The sequence below is a fragment of the Cydia pomonella genome, chromosome 6, assembly GCF_033807575.1.
Source record: "Cydia pomonella isolate Wapato2018A chromosome 6, ilCydPomo1, whole genome shotgun sequence".
NCBI lineage: Eukaryota > Metazoa > Arthropoda > Insecta > Lepidoptera > Tortricidae > Cydia > Cydia pomonella.
The window spans coordinates 22,579,351-22,595,870 of NC_084708.1; the positions used below are offsets into that span (position 1 = coordinate 22,579,351).

Here is a 16,520-nt window from a genome sequence, read left to right on the forward strand (position 1 = left end):
AGTATATTTTTTATGGCATTTCTTGAGGGTACTTTCAATTAACCATTTAGGAAAAAGAATCGTTATTAATGGGATGGGGAGTTAAATATTACAATGGAAATTGTATACACATGTAATTAAAACCAAATTTCAATTACTCATCGTAAAAAATTAAAAAAATTGTACATAAAACGTGTCACTTTTGCACACTTTTTAGAACAACAATGACCCTCTTTCAGTGCATGAGAATTTTTTTTTTTAAGAAGAACGCCGATGAGTAGAACGATCAAAATTTAAATTTAAAACTGATGATTGTGATGAAAAGGTCAGTGCCTTCTTAAAATGATAGAAGATTAAAACGAATTTAATAAATCGAGTTGAGTTTCACCCTACGTGCAGTGCTATCCGATGTGATTGGCTAAGATTAAACGTTGCATGTGATATGCAAGTGATATTTATAATGAAGGCATTAGCGAAGCACTTACTAAACATTAGCCAACCATTGTTTGGTCACAGCAGTCGTTTAATTACAAAATCTAACTTTTCTCTAACATTACATAGATATTTGGTGAAGAATCACTGTTTTCACAAACCAGACAGTTTGGCATGGCAGATAATGTCGCAGACAACGGGAACTTTTGTAGAATAGGTACTTACAGAGATGAGTTACAGTTAAAAGTGGGTATGGGGTATGGAATAGGACATATCTATTCCAGATATGCCAACTAATACAGAGGTGGATAGTTATTAGCGAGTTCATGATTGTTTTGCCCTATCTATTAAACTCAATTCAGGAACTAATGAAAATGGCTGTTACTGTAAATACGTTTGCGTAGATAGGTACTAACAGGCACGTATGGGTATAATATTAAAGTTCTTATCTTATTAAAACTAATACCTATATTGTTATAGTTGCCTATGAAGCCGATGGTCCCGGGTTCAAATCCTGCTAAGGGCATTGTTTGTGTGATGAGCATGTATATTTGTTCCTGAGTCATGGGTGTTTTCTATGTATTTAAGTTTTATTAATATTTATATATTATATATATCGATGTCTAAGTACCCTCAACACAAGCCTTATTGAGCTTACTGTGGGACTTAGTCTTTGTGTAATAATGTCCTATAATATTTATTTATTATGGTTAATTAACCTAGATAGTATACTCGTATATAGACAAAAACGTTGGTACAAATACTGACACTTTAGGTTTAGAGCACAAGTAGCAATTTAATTATGAAAATAAGTAATAAAATGCTTCCAAAGTAGTTAGGTAACTACTTTTTTATTGTACATAATATTATGTACACATTCATTAGTTAGGTACCTGTAGAACAATTTCCTTAGTAATATTTAATGTGGGCTACGATGCCTTGTCAGACACTGTTGAAACTAGACGCTTGAATTTTTAATAGCCTACGCACTTTATCTACCCTTTCACTTTGTAGTGTGTCGGTTCGGTATCTACAAAAGTTGCACCCCATCCTGTAACCGTAAACAAACCAATACAGAGCCATTGTGATAAAAACACACTTTTAAAATGTTTTAAAAGAAAGTTATTAAGCTTTTATGAAAAAAAAAATGCATTTATGAATTTTGTGCCTGCACATCTGCACGATAACCAGCAAAAAACCTAGTATAATTTAAATTTAAATAAAACGCATATAAAACCAAGGAACGATCGACGTTTGTTATGCAATGAAAGTGAAAAATAACAAACTTGACATTGGCATCGTCGCGATAGAACGTTGGACCCGATCCAGCAACAAAAAAAAGAACCGGCAACATTCTAAATTTAAATTTCCCTCTCGACTTTGATGTAACCATCAGGAGAATAGTGCTTATAATCGAGATCTTTTTTAATCGATCGATTTTAATACGAAACATGTTAATAAAATAAAACTTATTCGTACGTAAAGTACATTATGGTTTAAAATGCTGTCAGTGCCATCAGCAAAGCTATCATGATAATCAGTTACATTTCGATTTTGCATACTTAAACCATGCAAAGCCTCACTGTTTATTTGAATTACTACTTGTAACTTCAATAATACATTAAACGCTTAATGATAGTTCTCTAAAATTATTTTTACATTGTGTACCTATCTTATCTAACTAATGATTCGATATTATTTATTTGGTTCTCGGCCATTGATTATGATGGTCAAGACGACGATTTGGACTAGAAGTGATGTTGAATTAGCGGCTAGCTACATGGCTGGGGGCAGCCAAGCCGGGGCACCACGGCAAGGCCAAGGTTGATTGAGGAAGGGCTGCGGTGCGGGCGCGGGGCGTCGCGGGCTTAACGCTCCGCGCGCTCCCGCACCGACCATTCTGCACCTCGCAGTCGACTCTGACGGTTGTACAATTGCAAGGTAAGCGGTGGCCACTTTAACTTCAATTTATCGTCGTAACCCAACCGCTCTCAGCGCCACCGGCATCTTTCAAACGGTTAATACAAGTTTATACAGAGTGACAACTTAATCTATACATCAAGATGTGCAAAGATAACGTTCAAGTGTACAATTTTCCTGATAAAACCAAAGCGCGCGGCAAGTTTTCCGGAGTTACATTTAAATTTCGCCCGCGAAAGCAATTGTGGGGTCTCGTAGTCCCGGACGATTTCCCTCCGAAAAAGTTTTGAAGCGGTTCCCAAAGGGCGGGAAGCGACCGGCTGCGTGCTGTGCGTCGCGCATCGATCCGGGCTCCCCTCGGCTCGCCCTCGCCACTCCCGGCTCCCGGCTCCGATACATTCATTTGGACAAAATATCATTCCATCATTGCATTTAGATTTCTCCATTCCTTTTATTTATTAGCAGTAGTTTGTAGTGAATTAGTGGATGGTTTATTGGCTAGTTTTATAATTGGCATTAGTGAAAATGGGTGGTTGTGCAACGAAAGAAAACAAGGAAAACAAACCGGCGGATGAAGCCGACGGGTGCGTATGTTCCTGCCGGCGTTCATCTCTGTCCACCGGTGCAATTTTTTTTGTTAAGCTGTACTACAATGCTGTCAAATTTATAGTTCAACATTTGGACGCCTCCACAAAATAATTTTACATTGGTGTGCTCTGATGATTTATTCATGTCGGCCATTGAACCAACTTTGGATGCTGTCATTTCCGGATTACAATGTAAATTATGTCTCTTAATTGGCTACGTTCGATAAAGGTACAATGTATTGTGTAATACAAATTGTAAAGAAAAAAAATCTACTGGTTATAATCGAGATGAGTAATATTTCTTTGATTATATTTCGCAATAAATTTAATCTTTGCGAAAGTACTAAATTAGTGGGTAGGTAATTAAATTACTTCGTTTTTGTATTTCCGTTGCATTTACCTCACGTGCATACCTAGCTTAGCTTACATTTGATACGGGTCATATGCATTGCATTCTCTGGTATGTAACAGTAAACTTACACTATGCATTTGCCGGTATTCATTCGTTATCAATTGGCAGTGTCGGTAATCTGACGACTTATGTACGTAGAATCACTGATAAGTTGATACCGTAATGTATCGTCGTTTAATTATTGGTGTACCTTCAGGACAGGAATGAATGCAAGTAGGTAACAAGAAACTGCGATAACACGCTCGTTGGGTTGGCTGGTCGCGAGTGGGAGGCGCGGCTGCGCGCGACGACGAAGCAGCGCCGCCGGTGCGCAGTGAGCTGACACATCCGTTCGACTTGCGCGTGTCGGTCAAGGCGACCTCTGGCTAAATTACGTAATTCCAACAAAATCGAGTAGACTAGGGTGTGTTCGACAAACAACTCAAACAAAATCCGACAGTCCGCGTAACAACTCCCCTACCTGTAGTTCTTAGACCATTCCTGCATTTATAAAGTGGCTGCTTACGATTCTGAAACATGAATTATAAATTTAAAGTCACGATTCCAATAGTGGTTTGTGGTGGCGCTGTTCTTGCGTATTACCTCATCAGGCGGTTTGTACTTTGAACCTTTTTTTCTAAATGTACTTGCATTTCCGACTTTAGTTCACCAGTAACTTGCCTTTGCACATCTATAATTGCATCTACCTTCCTTTTAGTAAATCGATTTAATTTTATATAAAATAAAAAATAGTTTCGAAAGTTGAAATCGGTTAAAGTTTTCGATTATGTTAAACATGACAAGCACATCACTATTTTTTGAAATTAAAAAAAAATCTAGGCTTCGTTTTTCTTTGTCAAAGTCGTTGGAGCGAAAAGTGAAAGCGTTGTGCGATTTTAAACGTTTTTAAATAGATTTAAGCTAACTTTTATAAAATGTGCACACGAGCGACATGCGCGGCTTTAAAAGCGTTAGAATCCTTTGTTTATTTTTGGTCATAGTAGTTTGTTTCTTGAACAATGCGTTTAATGTTATCGCGTTTTTACAGAAAAGCCGCAGCAATGGTGGACACCGCAACCATCGAGAAGTTGGAGGCTGGCTTCAGCAAGCTCCAGGCCTCCGACTCAAAGTCGCTGCTGAAGAAATACCTCACTAAGGAGGTCTTCGAAGCTCTTAAGAATAAGAAGACCTCCTTCGGCTCCACGCTATTGGATGTCATCCAGTCTGGTAAGCGACTGCCAAATTACCGTATCGTCTTATCTTTTCTTCTTTTAGTTTTTTTGGAACAACGGTTCTTTACGAAAACGCTTAAGGATATTACTATGTTCCTAATGCAATGTGGGATTTCCGAAGGTCTCTCATAATCCGAAAGTCTTGAGACTTGCAACTTCTAAACTAATATCGCGATTTGATAGCAATAATTTTATATGATAAGATTAGCCCATCGTTACAAGGTATAGGTAACTACCCATACCTTAATAAGCTAACTAGCTTATTAATTTGTATTTTCATACTAAATTAAATCTTATTAGGTTTAAATTGGTCATCATTATTAGGTTAAAATTGGTCATCATTATTAAATAGATAAAAAAGCCCTTTATTAATTGTAAACACAGTTAAAATATGAAAAAAAAACTGAATAAAAAGTGTTTTTATCTGTTCATGAATCCCTAGGGTATCAAAATTTATAATTTGATTATGTATCCTCAACTGTCATTAATCTGTATCAAAAACAGGTAATGCATTTTATTTTTACTATTCCTTCTTACAGGTGTGGAGAACTTGGACTCTGGTGTTGGAATCTACGCCCCCGATGCTGAGGCATACACAGTCTTTGCTGAACTGTTTGACCCCATCATCGAGGACTACCACAATGGCTTCAAGAAAACCGACAAGCACCCGGCCAAGAACTGGGGTGATGTCGAGACCCTCGGCAACCTGGACCCCGCTGGCGAGTTTGTTGTGTCCACCCGTGTCCGTTGCGGCCGCTCCATGGAGGGCTACCCCTTCAACCCCTGCCTGACTGAGGCCCAGTACAAAGAGATGGAAGAGAAAGTCTCCTCCACCCTCTCTGGTCTCGAGGGTGAGCTCAAGGGTACCTTCTACCCCCTGACTGGCATGTCCAAGGAAACCCAGCAGCAGCTCATCGATGACCACTTCCTTTTCAAGGAGGGTGACCGTTTCCTCCAGGCCGCCAATGCCTGCCGCTTCTGGCCCACCGGCCGTGGCATCTACCACAACGAGAACAAGACCTTCCTGGTCTGGTGCAATGAGGAGGACCATCTCCGCCTCATCTCCATGCAGATGGGTGGTGACCTAAAGCAGGTCTACAAGAGGCTGGTGAATGCCGTCAATGACATTGAGAAGAGGGTTCCATTCTCGCACAATGACCGTCTCGGTTTCCTGACCTTCTGCCCCACCAACTTGGGTACGACCGTGAGGGCCTCCGTGCACATCAAGCTGCCCAAGCTGGCTGCTGACAAGGCCAAGCTGGAGGAGGTCGCGTCCAAGTACCACTTGCAGGTGCGCGGCACCCGCGGCGAGCACACTGAGGCCGAGGGCGGCGTGTACGATATCTCGAACAAGCGCCGCATGGGCCTGACCGAGTACGAGGCCGTCAAGGAGATGTACGACGGCATCGCCGAGCTCATCAACATTGAGAAGAGCCTGTAAGAAGTTCCGATCTCGCTATCAGTATTTTTTGTATTATTTTATCGTTTTCATTGAAGGATGGGGCGCGGCAACACGAGACTAGTCAGCGGAGCCCCGCGCGGGCGCCTGGGCGCGCTCCCGGACCCGTATACTGTTTGTAAAAGTATTTTCTATAAGGAAATGGAAAATAAAGACAGCTAGCATTAAGGCCAAGCTCTGTGTATTTATTTCACCTCATCAGTGGGAGTAGCATGACATGGTAATGCTGGTGCTAGTATTTCTTGGATACTTACTAAAAGAGAGAACTAATAATCTTAGTCTGTGATAAGTTATCACTGATAATGATATCGTATCGTATCGTGTCGTGCTGTCCCTAACCCTACTAATAAAATAAAATGAAATTTATTTATGACTCTGGATAGAGGCATCAGTTATTTCAACTGCCTGCCTGCTTTACAAATAATAATAATAGGGGACAGTTTGTTGGACTGCAATATTATTGTCATAGTAGGTACCTACTATGACAATAATATTGCAGTCCAACAATCACCACTGTCCACCTTAACGATTCATACTGAGAAATATTCTACATACGCTATTATTAACTATGACTATAATCCTATGATGACTCATACGCCATCCTCATAAGTTCATATAACAAATTATAATACCTTGGTACTTAGGAGTAGGCTGTCTATTAGTTATTCTGTGCAACTGTGGGATCGTATGCACTAGAATTAGAAGCAGCGTCAATCTGATAACTATATAGGAAACTGAAGCATTGCCTTGCAGGGCAATCTTTCCAATTAGAAGATGCCAAGGGTAATGCACTCTAATCCAACTTACGTCGTCAAAAGAGCAAAACTAGAGAATTCGTGAAAAAAACAAACCGGTCAAGCGCGATTTCGTTTTACTCGCGCACCGAGGGTTCCGTAAATCCGTACAAACTTTTTATTTATTTAATCTTTATTGCACAAAAGAAAAACAATCTTATAGTACAAAAGGCGGACTTAATGCCACGAGGCATTCTCTACCAGTCCATCTTAGTAACGTAGTAACTTTGAATTATCTCGTATATCGTGTGTATAAATTTTTGATGAGAAGTACCTACCTATAAGGTGCTTTGGGGTAATTCCACCAGGATTTTAGATGAGATGACTTGACCTTGAGTTGGTACGTTGTAACTGAAATCTCAGTCTACTTTTGTGGTTCCCGTTAATCGACCTTATAAACTACATAAAAAAGTATCTAAAATACGATCCAGTTATAGAAATAGGTACGGGTATTCAAAAACGTGGTACTAATTTTTTTTCGCACGGGATATTTAAAAGAACATATAAAATTGACGCTGCCAGTAATACTAATAGAGGCAAGAGCCGAGAACGATATCCTTTTACCATCAAAATCGGGTGATAAATAATCGGAGGCATATGAAACTTTTATTCAATGGAAAATCAGCAAAAAGTCTTTCTTGGAAAACGAGTTGGTAGCTTACTTCAATTAACTGGCGAATAAGTGCCTACATAGCCCAGCACAATTTGGTGCAATTATTCGATGTTAGAACTGTGAGCCACCCTTTTGAAAATTGTAAGTACTTTTACTGTTTTGACAAGAAAAACTCTAATTTATAAGTTTTGTTTTTTTCCTCGCAAGTGTGTTGCGACGAATGCACACGCGTTTCATACGACGTTTTTCAAACGTCGTATGAAACGCGTGTGCATTGGTCATTACACACATCGGCTTTCTTATTGCGCGCTCGCTTACAGCTCGCGCGCACAACATCGCCTCGTGTGTAATAACCAACTTAGCACACTTGTATGGTAATGTACTATTTAGTATTAAAAACAAACATTAAACTGCGAAAAAGTTTCAAGGTTATTTTACAATTTGAAAACTTAAGATAGAGAACAAAAACATTAATCAATTGACCTCCACCAAAGACCAATTAAATTGGTTAATTTGTGAACTGACTGAAAACCTAGATTTTCTGGATGTTTCTTGCGTAGTTTATTACCACAATATCCAGTGAGGTGAGTATATAAACGTATGTCAAAACTGGGGGGACACACATTTCACCACTTTGGAAGTGTCTCTCGCGCTAACTATTCAGTTTAGCAAAAAAATTATATTAGAAACCTCAATATCATTTTTGAAGACCTATCCATAGATATCCCACACGTATGGGTTTTTTTTTTAATTTTTTACTTATTTAAAAAAAACTACTTACTAGATCTCGTTCAAACCAATTTTGTGAAAGTTTGCATGGTAATGTACATCATAATCTTTTTTAAGGTTTATCATTCTCTTATTTTAGAAGTTACAGGGGGGGGGGGAGACGACACATTTTATCACTTTGCAAAGTGATAAAATGGAAGTGTCTCTCGCGCAAACTATTCAGTTTAGATTTTTTTTTATTAGAAACCTCAATATCATTTCTGAAGAACTATCTATAGATAGACACGTATGGGTTTGATAAAAAAAAAATTTTCGAGTTTCAGTTCTAAGTATGGGGAACCCCCAAAATTCATTGTTTTTTTTTCTATTTTTGTGTGAAAATCTTAATGTGGTTCATAGAATACATCTACGTACCAAGTTTGAACAGTATAGTTCTTATAGTTTCAGAAAAAAGTGGCTGTGACATAAACGGACAGACAGACGGACATGAATCTATAAGGGTTCCGTTTTTTGCCATTTGGCTACGGAACCCTAAAAAGTGCTTTGAACCATCCCCTATCGCTCTGGCTTCAACAGATTTTCATGTTTTGTAACTTTTGAACTGCTACCCTCAGATGCAAAGAATACAATACTCGCTGAGAGAAGAACGCTAACTCCCTACAAAAAAATGCCTCTTTCAAAACTTCGTTTATACTAGTGGCGCTCTCTTTGTATCTCAGTACTAAAATTGACAACCGGTTTAGCCTGGCGGATTTTGGTAGGTAATCCAGTTCAGGAAGCTAGTGGTTCTGGGTTCGAATCCCAGCGAAGGTATACCTTTTTGTATTTTTTGTTTTTGTTGGGGTTTTTAAATTAGTATTTCTCATATAGAAAAATATTATGTTAAGTAGATATTAATCAAAATCACAGGCATTTCAATATAAAAGGTAACAAAACGGTTATAAATATTATTTTTCCTATATATTAGGATCAAAAGAGCTTGATTCGAAAAACATACAATAGGCAAAAACACTCTGGGAAAAAAGAGACACTCTGAGAATAGACAACGGGGGGCCTACCGCGAAAACCGAAAATCCCATATTGCGGGGATCTTTCTCTTTTACTCTTAATAAAACGTAATTAGTGACAGAGAAAAATGCCCACAATTGACGAACTTCTATTTTCGCGGTTATAGCCCAGTGTCAACTGTCAAACCGAGAGTTGTGACGTCATCGGAATCTTCAATGTCGTTTCGTCTTGGGTCACGTAACGTATGTTAAAAGAAATTTTAAAAGGAGCAAAAGAATCGACTCAAATTTATGTTGGATTAAAAATGAAATACCTCCGAAACTAATTCACGTATTCTTAAAGTAATAGTACCATTAAAATTCCTGACGTATTATTTCAGATACTTACTGAAAAACTAGCGATTTTAGCAAGATGGGGTAAAATCGCGTTCAATTAACGTAATTTCTATAGTAATCTAAATAAAAAAATATTTATTTCGAGTAACATGACTATACAATTTGTAGAATACACTATAAAACTTAAAACCTAAATCTAAAAATAAATAATACTAAACTTAAAATAAAATACTAAAAAATATCCCCCTGCGGCATGGTGCCGTAGATATTGGCAGCATTTCCTCGCTGTATTGCAAGACTAATTCTTTGAGCGAGGAAGCTGCCAGCTCTGCGGTCGCCGGTGACTTCTGCTAACCTTTTTGAAAGATCCTTAAAGAGTTTAAGGGCACTTGGACCCCACGGGCCAAGGGTCTCGACGCCAAAAGGTATGAAATTGTATTCGGCGCCGAGACCCCTATATTTGGTCATTTTTAAATTTTCGGCCGCTTCTGCCGCCGCGCCGACCTTAGCAGATGTGCCGTGGAGATGAGACGGGGCTAGAGTGTCTACACAAGTGGCGTCCCATACCAGCACCCGTCCCATCTTCCACGGAATTAGTGTCATTCCGTCCGGTCTCTTACCATCGTCTCTTAAAATGCCGGCGGGCTCAAGTAGAGCTGGCACGTTGACGCTGGCGAGAGACCGGCGGAGAATATCGTTGAGCGCGGCGTGTCGGGAGAAGCGGCCGGCGCTCCTTTGGCAAGAGAGCCCGTGGTGTCCAAGGACGTCGACGTTAGTGCCGCAGGGGCACCTATGTGGGGCACAGACCCGGACGCCGAGTCGCAGGCAGGCAGTAACGCGCAGAGTGTGCGGTTCCAGGAAGGTACCGGTATGTACCGACGGGAAGGCGTGTAGCCAGGCGCCGGATTCCCTAGCACCTGCAGCTAATAGTCTGGCGCGTGCTGAACCTGTACTGCGGCTTAAGAGAGAGTCGTAAATGATTTTACATTGTATGTCATCCCAGGTCCTTTGCGAATTTAGATTTTCGGGGAAATCCTTACCCGGGCAGACAATGGACCAGGCGTTTTTAGAGTCCGTTAAGCCAGCAATCTCGTAGTTTGAAGGACAGGCCCTTAGGATTTTACCTACAAGAGTTGCTGAGCTATGGACGGAGGATAAAAACGCCGGGGTAGAGACACTTGAAATTTTGCGGATCCCTAACCCACCGTGACGAATGGGAAGGGATGCCTGGGTCCAGGACTCTTCGCTAAACTGCAAGTTCAAAATAGATTCTAAATTGCTTTTGATCAAGTCGTCAAGTGGTGTTAATAAATTTTGAAATTTTGAAAAAGGGCAGCAGCGAAGTACGTACATTAAATTTTGGAACAAAGAGGCAGAATTTAATTATAGATAAAGCGAAATGAGGGCTAATTTCGAGAAGACGACTTTTGTAATTTTGAAATTTAGAAGTAGTATCGGAAATGAAATTTGGATAGGATTCTTCAAAGATGGGGGACCCTAGGAGGCAAAGAGAGCTTTTGTCTATTATTTTAATATTTGGCGTAAGTAGGTCAAATTTTGGTTTTATAACCGAAAAATTTAAGGAGGCGTTGTTAACAAAAATTTCGCATTTGCTATAGTTTAGCTCTAACCCAATTGCTTGAAATTTTAATTTTATCGTCGAGAGGTCTGACAGTACGGAATCGAGGTCGCCTCCGAGGGTTCCATCGTCTAAATACCAGACATTAAATTTTGATTTAAAATTTTGAATAATCGGATTAATAGCCAAACTGAATATTGCCGGCCCGAGAGGATCACCTTGCTGACAGCCGACTTCAGAAGATAATACATTTTCGCGATAGATCAATTTGGTAGGGTCAGCATAACAATGCAAGAGGTAGTTGTAAATTTCCGGAATGTTGTTCTTTATTTCAGTCAGCAAGGTATCCCTGTTTACTGAATTGAAAGCGTTCCGAACATCAATTTTGACCAGCACGTCACAGGATGAATTTGAGAGGTATGTGCGTAAGGCATGGACGGCTGCCTCAGAACCTCCTTTTATGCCGAAACCGAGCTGTACAGGTTCAAAAAGTGGTTTTAATTTGGAAATTATGTACCTGACTGCAATTTTGGAGGCGAGACGTCTGATAGTAGAGCCAACGGCAATCGGTCTCACCCCTCCGTCCTTTTTGGTGAGAGCGATGAGATTTGCCCCGTATAGAATCGGGACTATTTCCGGATTCACGTGTCCTGTGTACATGAGGTTGATTAATTTCGTAAGAGAGTCGACAAGACGCTCACCAGCATCGCCCACACAGTGAGATGTAAGGTCTCTTAAGTGTTGGGGTGAGAGCCCGTCCAGGCCTGCAGCAGAACCGATTTTGAATGAAGAGATACCTTCGATTACGTCTCTGTTTTTTATTTGTAGGCAGGCCTGGCTTGCCGTTGGTGGGTCCAAAAAGTGTGGGATGGTGGGACCTGGGGGATGTTTTGTCTGTAGGGCCAAAAGAGTGTCTTGGGTATCCGGCGATAGCACGTCGCTTGAGAAGAGGAGGCGAGCGGCACCTTTAAGGTCGCCCTCGCTAATTTTGTTCTCAATATGTCTTTTTTGGTTAAAAATTTTGTTTGGCTTAATTTTATACGCGGGTGGTGTTGGATTGTTGATACAGTTGTTTTTTTATTTTTTGGGTCAGGGATATGCTCGGATCATTTTCTTGGACGTGGAGGGTATGGTAGTAAAAAAGTAGGAGGTGGTGCCAATCAGCAGTAGTGTTGGTTTCGATACATTTGTTTATGAGATTAGAAAGATGTGAGGCGACGGATATTCTGGCCCCACGGGGTAATCTAAATTGTATTTTTCTTATTTAATTACATATAAGATGTAATGTTTTGAAAAGATGTGTCCCGCCGAGTTTCTTGCCGGTCCATATTGGGATACCCTCCTCCAATTGAGGGGGGATTTAAATCTTCTCGGTTCAGAGGTAGGGTTAGAGCCGGTGTCGCTTTATTTGACGTTCATAAGTGCATTGTAATATGCCTACTTGAATAATAAACTATCATTATCTTATGTTCTTAAAATCCATAAGAATTTATTGGGATACAATTTGCCCTAAGATTTGTAGATGGAAACAACCCTATTCACTTTTTTTTTTAATTCGTGATTCGTGATCTCTCTCTCTCGCACGTCATGTTTTGCTCACAAAGGTTTCTTTAAACGAAATAGAGCATTTATTGACTTCTTTACCAGTACTTTTTCCGTATAATAGTGAACGTTCCAAATCTCAAAGTATGTTTTATAATGATACGAGTAATCTCCATACAATTACCATTCATTATACCATTACTTTAAAATAGCTAAGCTAGTTTAGAAAATCAAATGGCATAAGATAAACATCTTATGACATTTTAAATAATTTAGCTTATATAAATAAATACCTATGTTGGAAAGAATTATCGCTTCAGAACCACTCGTTAAGCAAATGACACTGACATCTGACAGTAAGTAATTGAATGCGCGCGGCCAGTGTTGTCACATCTACCTACTTTTTGGTAGATCTACCTATTTTACCTGCGTTCTACCTATCTACCTCCCTCGGCCTGAAATCTACCTATTTTTCAAAATGGTACAATTGTAAGCAATTCTCAATACATGTGACGGAACATTATCTAATTTCTACCGAATTTAGATTTGATTTAATGAAAACTTGCCAAAGAAACAGATTATACAAGCAGGTTTATTACCTACAAACAATGGAAATCCTAACTTATGTTTCAATTTCTTTAATGAACACGTGTACTAACGTCACAATATTAAAAACTTATAAATAATTCACAACATTTTAATCATAAAAATGTACTTCTATTGAGTGGTAGATCTACCTATTTTTCATTTTAAATTCCACCCATTTCTACCTATTTTTGCACCCTGTTCTACCATTTCGGCAAAATTGTATGTGACAACACTGCGCGCGGCGTCGATTCGATTGCTTATTGCTTTATTGTTCGTTACGTTTCACATTCAACCAAGTAAATACAATGTCTACGCCAAAAGCAGAAAAAGATTTACACTTGCCCCTATCTAGAGTAAAAACTATCATGAAAAGCTCTCCAGATGTCGAAGCAGTTGGCCCGGAACCGCTATATTTAGTGACAAAAGTTACAGTAAGTTCGCTTTGTTTTGCCGGTCGTCATAGTTAACCTAATTTTAAACATTTACATGGCCACTGATTGTAACTTGCTATCTTCAGGAACTCTTCGTGACGGACTTAGCGAAGCGAGCGTATAAAAACAGCGGCAACAAATTTTTGGAATACAAACATATCGCTGATGTTGTTCAAGAGGACGATACGCTAGAGTTTCTCAGGGAGATAATGCCGAGGAAGATAACCGTGCGGGAGTTCAAGGAGCTAATGGCGAAAAAGGCGGCGCGCGGCGACCGGTCGGACGACGACTCCAGCGACGAGTCTAGCGATGAAAGCGAGACCTCGAGTGATAACCAAGACTGACAAAGAAAGAAGCGATCTAGACGTTAATTAGTTAAACCCTTAAGAGCCTAGGCATTTTTTATTGGTATATCTTAACTTTTTGAATGCCAAGAACATTTTAAGGCATAGTTACTAGTCGTGCCCCCAGCGCCAATGACTAGGTGTTATGGCGGACGCTGTCAAAGTAACCTTCATACATTCGAGTAAGATTCACATTAGCTCCCTTGCACCCGGGAGCTTGGCGATTGAGTGATGTTTGTGTTTGTGTTCAAGGGGTTATTAATACCAACTTTGTACTCTCATAATGAACTATGAACAAAGACAATGTTGTGTAAACTGAACTAATACTAGAAATAACTACACCTCATTTTTACAATGCTTGTATGGAATAATGGTGTATTGTCATTTGTGCCCTCCACAAGACCACCAGCGTTCATGGCACAGGGACAGCTGAAAATGATTCATATAAATGCACATTATATGCATTAATGGATGGGAATAGTTCCATCTGTGTCCTGTGGGTATAAATGCACATATATGCATTAATGGATGGGAATAGTTCCATCTGTGTCCTGTGGGGACAAATGGGAATCAAATGAGAATACACCTGTTTAATCACGGGATAAATTGCATTGTTGCACTATTGTGTATGAATTAAGATTACTTAGTTTGTAAATTGTTGCATGCATGACATCTCAAAATGAATTTCATATTTTTTAGATAATGGGCAAACTTAAATGTACAAAGCAGTATAATAACTGCATTAGAAGCTATGAGCTATAAATTGAAATGTTATACATCCAATTTATTTAGAATTCATATTACATTTGTACATAACATATATATTTATGATATTAAAACAAGACTTAGGGTATTAATGTAATTAAACAGATTAATCAGACCATACATTTTGACAAAAACTGTAGTTGCCTAGTTATCACTATTAAAATTAACAATAAAAGTTGTGTTAAAATAAACAGTTTCAAAATTGTAAACCCAACATTGGATGATTTCATATAAAACCTGCTTTTAGGAGTTATTTAAAAAGCCTCTGCCAGGTCAACCATAATAATAATAATCTATTTACCCCTAATTCTGGGCCATGAAAGAAGTAATGAAAGACCAAAATCTTCACATTAGTGCAAAGAGCGAGGTATTCAATATGTGTGTTTTACCAATACTTATGTACGGAAGCCAAACCAAGATGCACGACATTGTAACAAAAATTAGAAGGCAGAAATGGAAGTGGTCAGGTCATACCAGTAGAGGCATGGACAAATGGAGTAAAAAGGTGATCTAGTGGTACCCAAGAGGCTGTAAAAGGAAAAGTGGAAGGCAGTTCAAACGATGGGATGACGACATCAGGCCTGTTGCTGGTGCCACATGGAGCAGGGTTGCCAGAGACAGGAACAAATGGAGAACGCCGGAGGAGGCCTATGCCGACTGGCAAGCGGGCACCCAATACATTTAACAACACTTCAGTGAAGAAACAAATAAACAGTATTTGGGTGTCATGACAAAAAGGCTATAATAAAAAATATATAAATAATAAAATACCCCTAATTCATCAAAGTGGGTCAGAATAATAAATGTTGTTGTTCTAAGGGCCTTAAGGGCCCATTGCACCAGGTGTAAAGGGCCATCATAAGCTCGCACTATGCCTTCCTATCTTCAGCGACCCTTCTGGCCTCGCTCCAGCTCAACCAGCATGATCATTCAGCATGTTTTCTCTCATCCCTCCGCCTCAGTGGAAAGGCAGCTTTATTGCTCTATTTGGATGGCCATATTCCAGTTCCTTGTCTTGGCGCCATACAGAGAAACTGAAAGCTGTTTTTTCAGTAAAAATTCAAATGGATTTTATTAAAATTACTTGTAATGAAACCCTACAATGGTTTTCTCCTGTTATAGGACTAAAAAATTTATTTGAAGTAGTTACCTTTATATTTCTTCAAATATATTCTTTATTGAGGCCCATTTCTCGAACGGTATTAGATGGTAACCCATATGATTTGACAGTTTGTGGACTAATAATAATTAATATTAGTCTAATACGATTCGAGAAATGGGCACCAGTCTTACTATACTTTAGGACTTCATCTAACTTCAAGCACTAATCACTGCCAATGACGGCAGTTTTCTGTGCCGAAACTTTGTAAATAGCGCCATCTATGTGATAAGGATGGAGCTTAGTGAAGACAAGTTTCGTCAAACAAGTGCTAGTGCGTCACCTCATCAATAGATGGCGTTGCAGTAGTGCCGTGTTATACTTATACTATTTCAACAGGGAGTATTATTGCAATGTTCTAGCGCCAGACTGCAGCACTAGCACCTTTCATAAACCATAGAGTAACTTATACATACTGTGCCTTGAACTGTTTTTGACAAGTTTTCACAGATAATAAAATATGACATTGATGCATCAAAGCGGTTTGTTTACAAAGGGCCTACCGGGAAACGCGAAAATCGTAATTGAGTTATCTGCCTCCTCTTCATCGCTCGAATATGCAAAAGTGATAGAGAGGTTGGATAGTGAAATTTCTATTTTCTTGTTTCACGGTAGCCCTCAGATTGTGATGGA

At 39.4% G+C, this 16,520-nt stretch overlaps 2 protein-coding genes across 3 annotated transcripts; both read left to right on the plus strand.

Moving 5' to 3' along the window:
- Positions 1-2,197: 2,197 nt before the first annotated feature.
- Positions 2,198-6,174, plus strand: LOC133519282 (arginine kinase). Of its 2 annotated transcripts, none has more exons than XM_061853299.1 (3): positions 2,198-2,352; positions 4,358-4,536; positions 5,081-6,174. In XM_061853299.1, exons 2-3 carry the CDS (start codon positions 4,371-4,373, stop codon positions 5,980-5,982), a joined length of 1,068 nt encoding a protein of 355 aa, XP_061709283.1. In that variant the 5' UTR covers positions 2,198-2,352; positions 4,358-4,370; the 3' UTR covers positions 5,983-6,174. The 2 variants fall into 2 exon arrangements, with proteins under 2 accessions (XP_061709283.1, XP_061709282.1); XM_061853298.1 differs by lacking the exon at positions 2,198-2,352 and adding an exon at positions 3,637-3,923.
- Positions 6,175-13,391: 7,217 nt separating this feature from the next.
- Positions 13,392-14,942, plus strand: LOC133519283 (chromatin accessibility complex 16kD protein). Its single transcript, XM_061853300.1, has 2 exons — positions 13,392-13,619; positions 13,706-14,942. The coding sequence occupies exons 1-2, from the start codon at positions 13,494-13,496 to the stop codon at positions 13,961-13,963; spliced, it is 384 nt and encodes a 127-aa protein (XP_061709284.1). The 5' UTR covers positions 13,392-13,493; the 3' UTR covers positions 13,964-14,942.
- The last annotated feature ends 1,578 nt before the right edge of the window (positions 14,943-16,520 follow it).

What these genes read in the sequence shown, in the direction of transcription:
- LOC133519283 (XM_061853300.1), top strand. Translation starts at nt 13,494, where the DNA reads ATGTCTACGCCAAAAGCAGAAAAAGATTTACACTTGCCCCTATCTAGA. An exon ending in ATTTAGTGACAAAAGTTACA is followed by an intron (nt 13,620 to 13,705) that starts GTAAGTTCGCTT and finishes TGCTATCTTCAG; the next exon opens with GAACTCTTCGTGACGGACTT.
- LOC133519282 (XM_061853298.1), top strand. Translation starts at nt 3,847, where the DNA reads ATGAATTATAAATTTAAAGTCACGATTCCAATAGTGGTTTGTGGTGGC. An exon ending in GCGTATTACCTCATCAGGCG is followed by an intron (nt 3,924 to 4,357) that starts GTTTGTACTTTG and finishes GCGTTTTTACAG; the next exon opens with AAAAGCCGCAGCAATGGTGG. An exon ending in ATTGGATGTCATCCAGTCTG is followed by an intron (nt 4,537 to 5,080) that starts GTAAGCGACTGC and finishes TCCTTCTTACAG; the next exon opens with GTGTGGAGAACTTGGACTCT.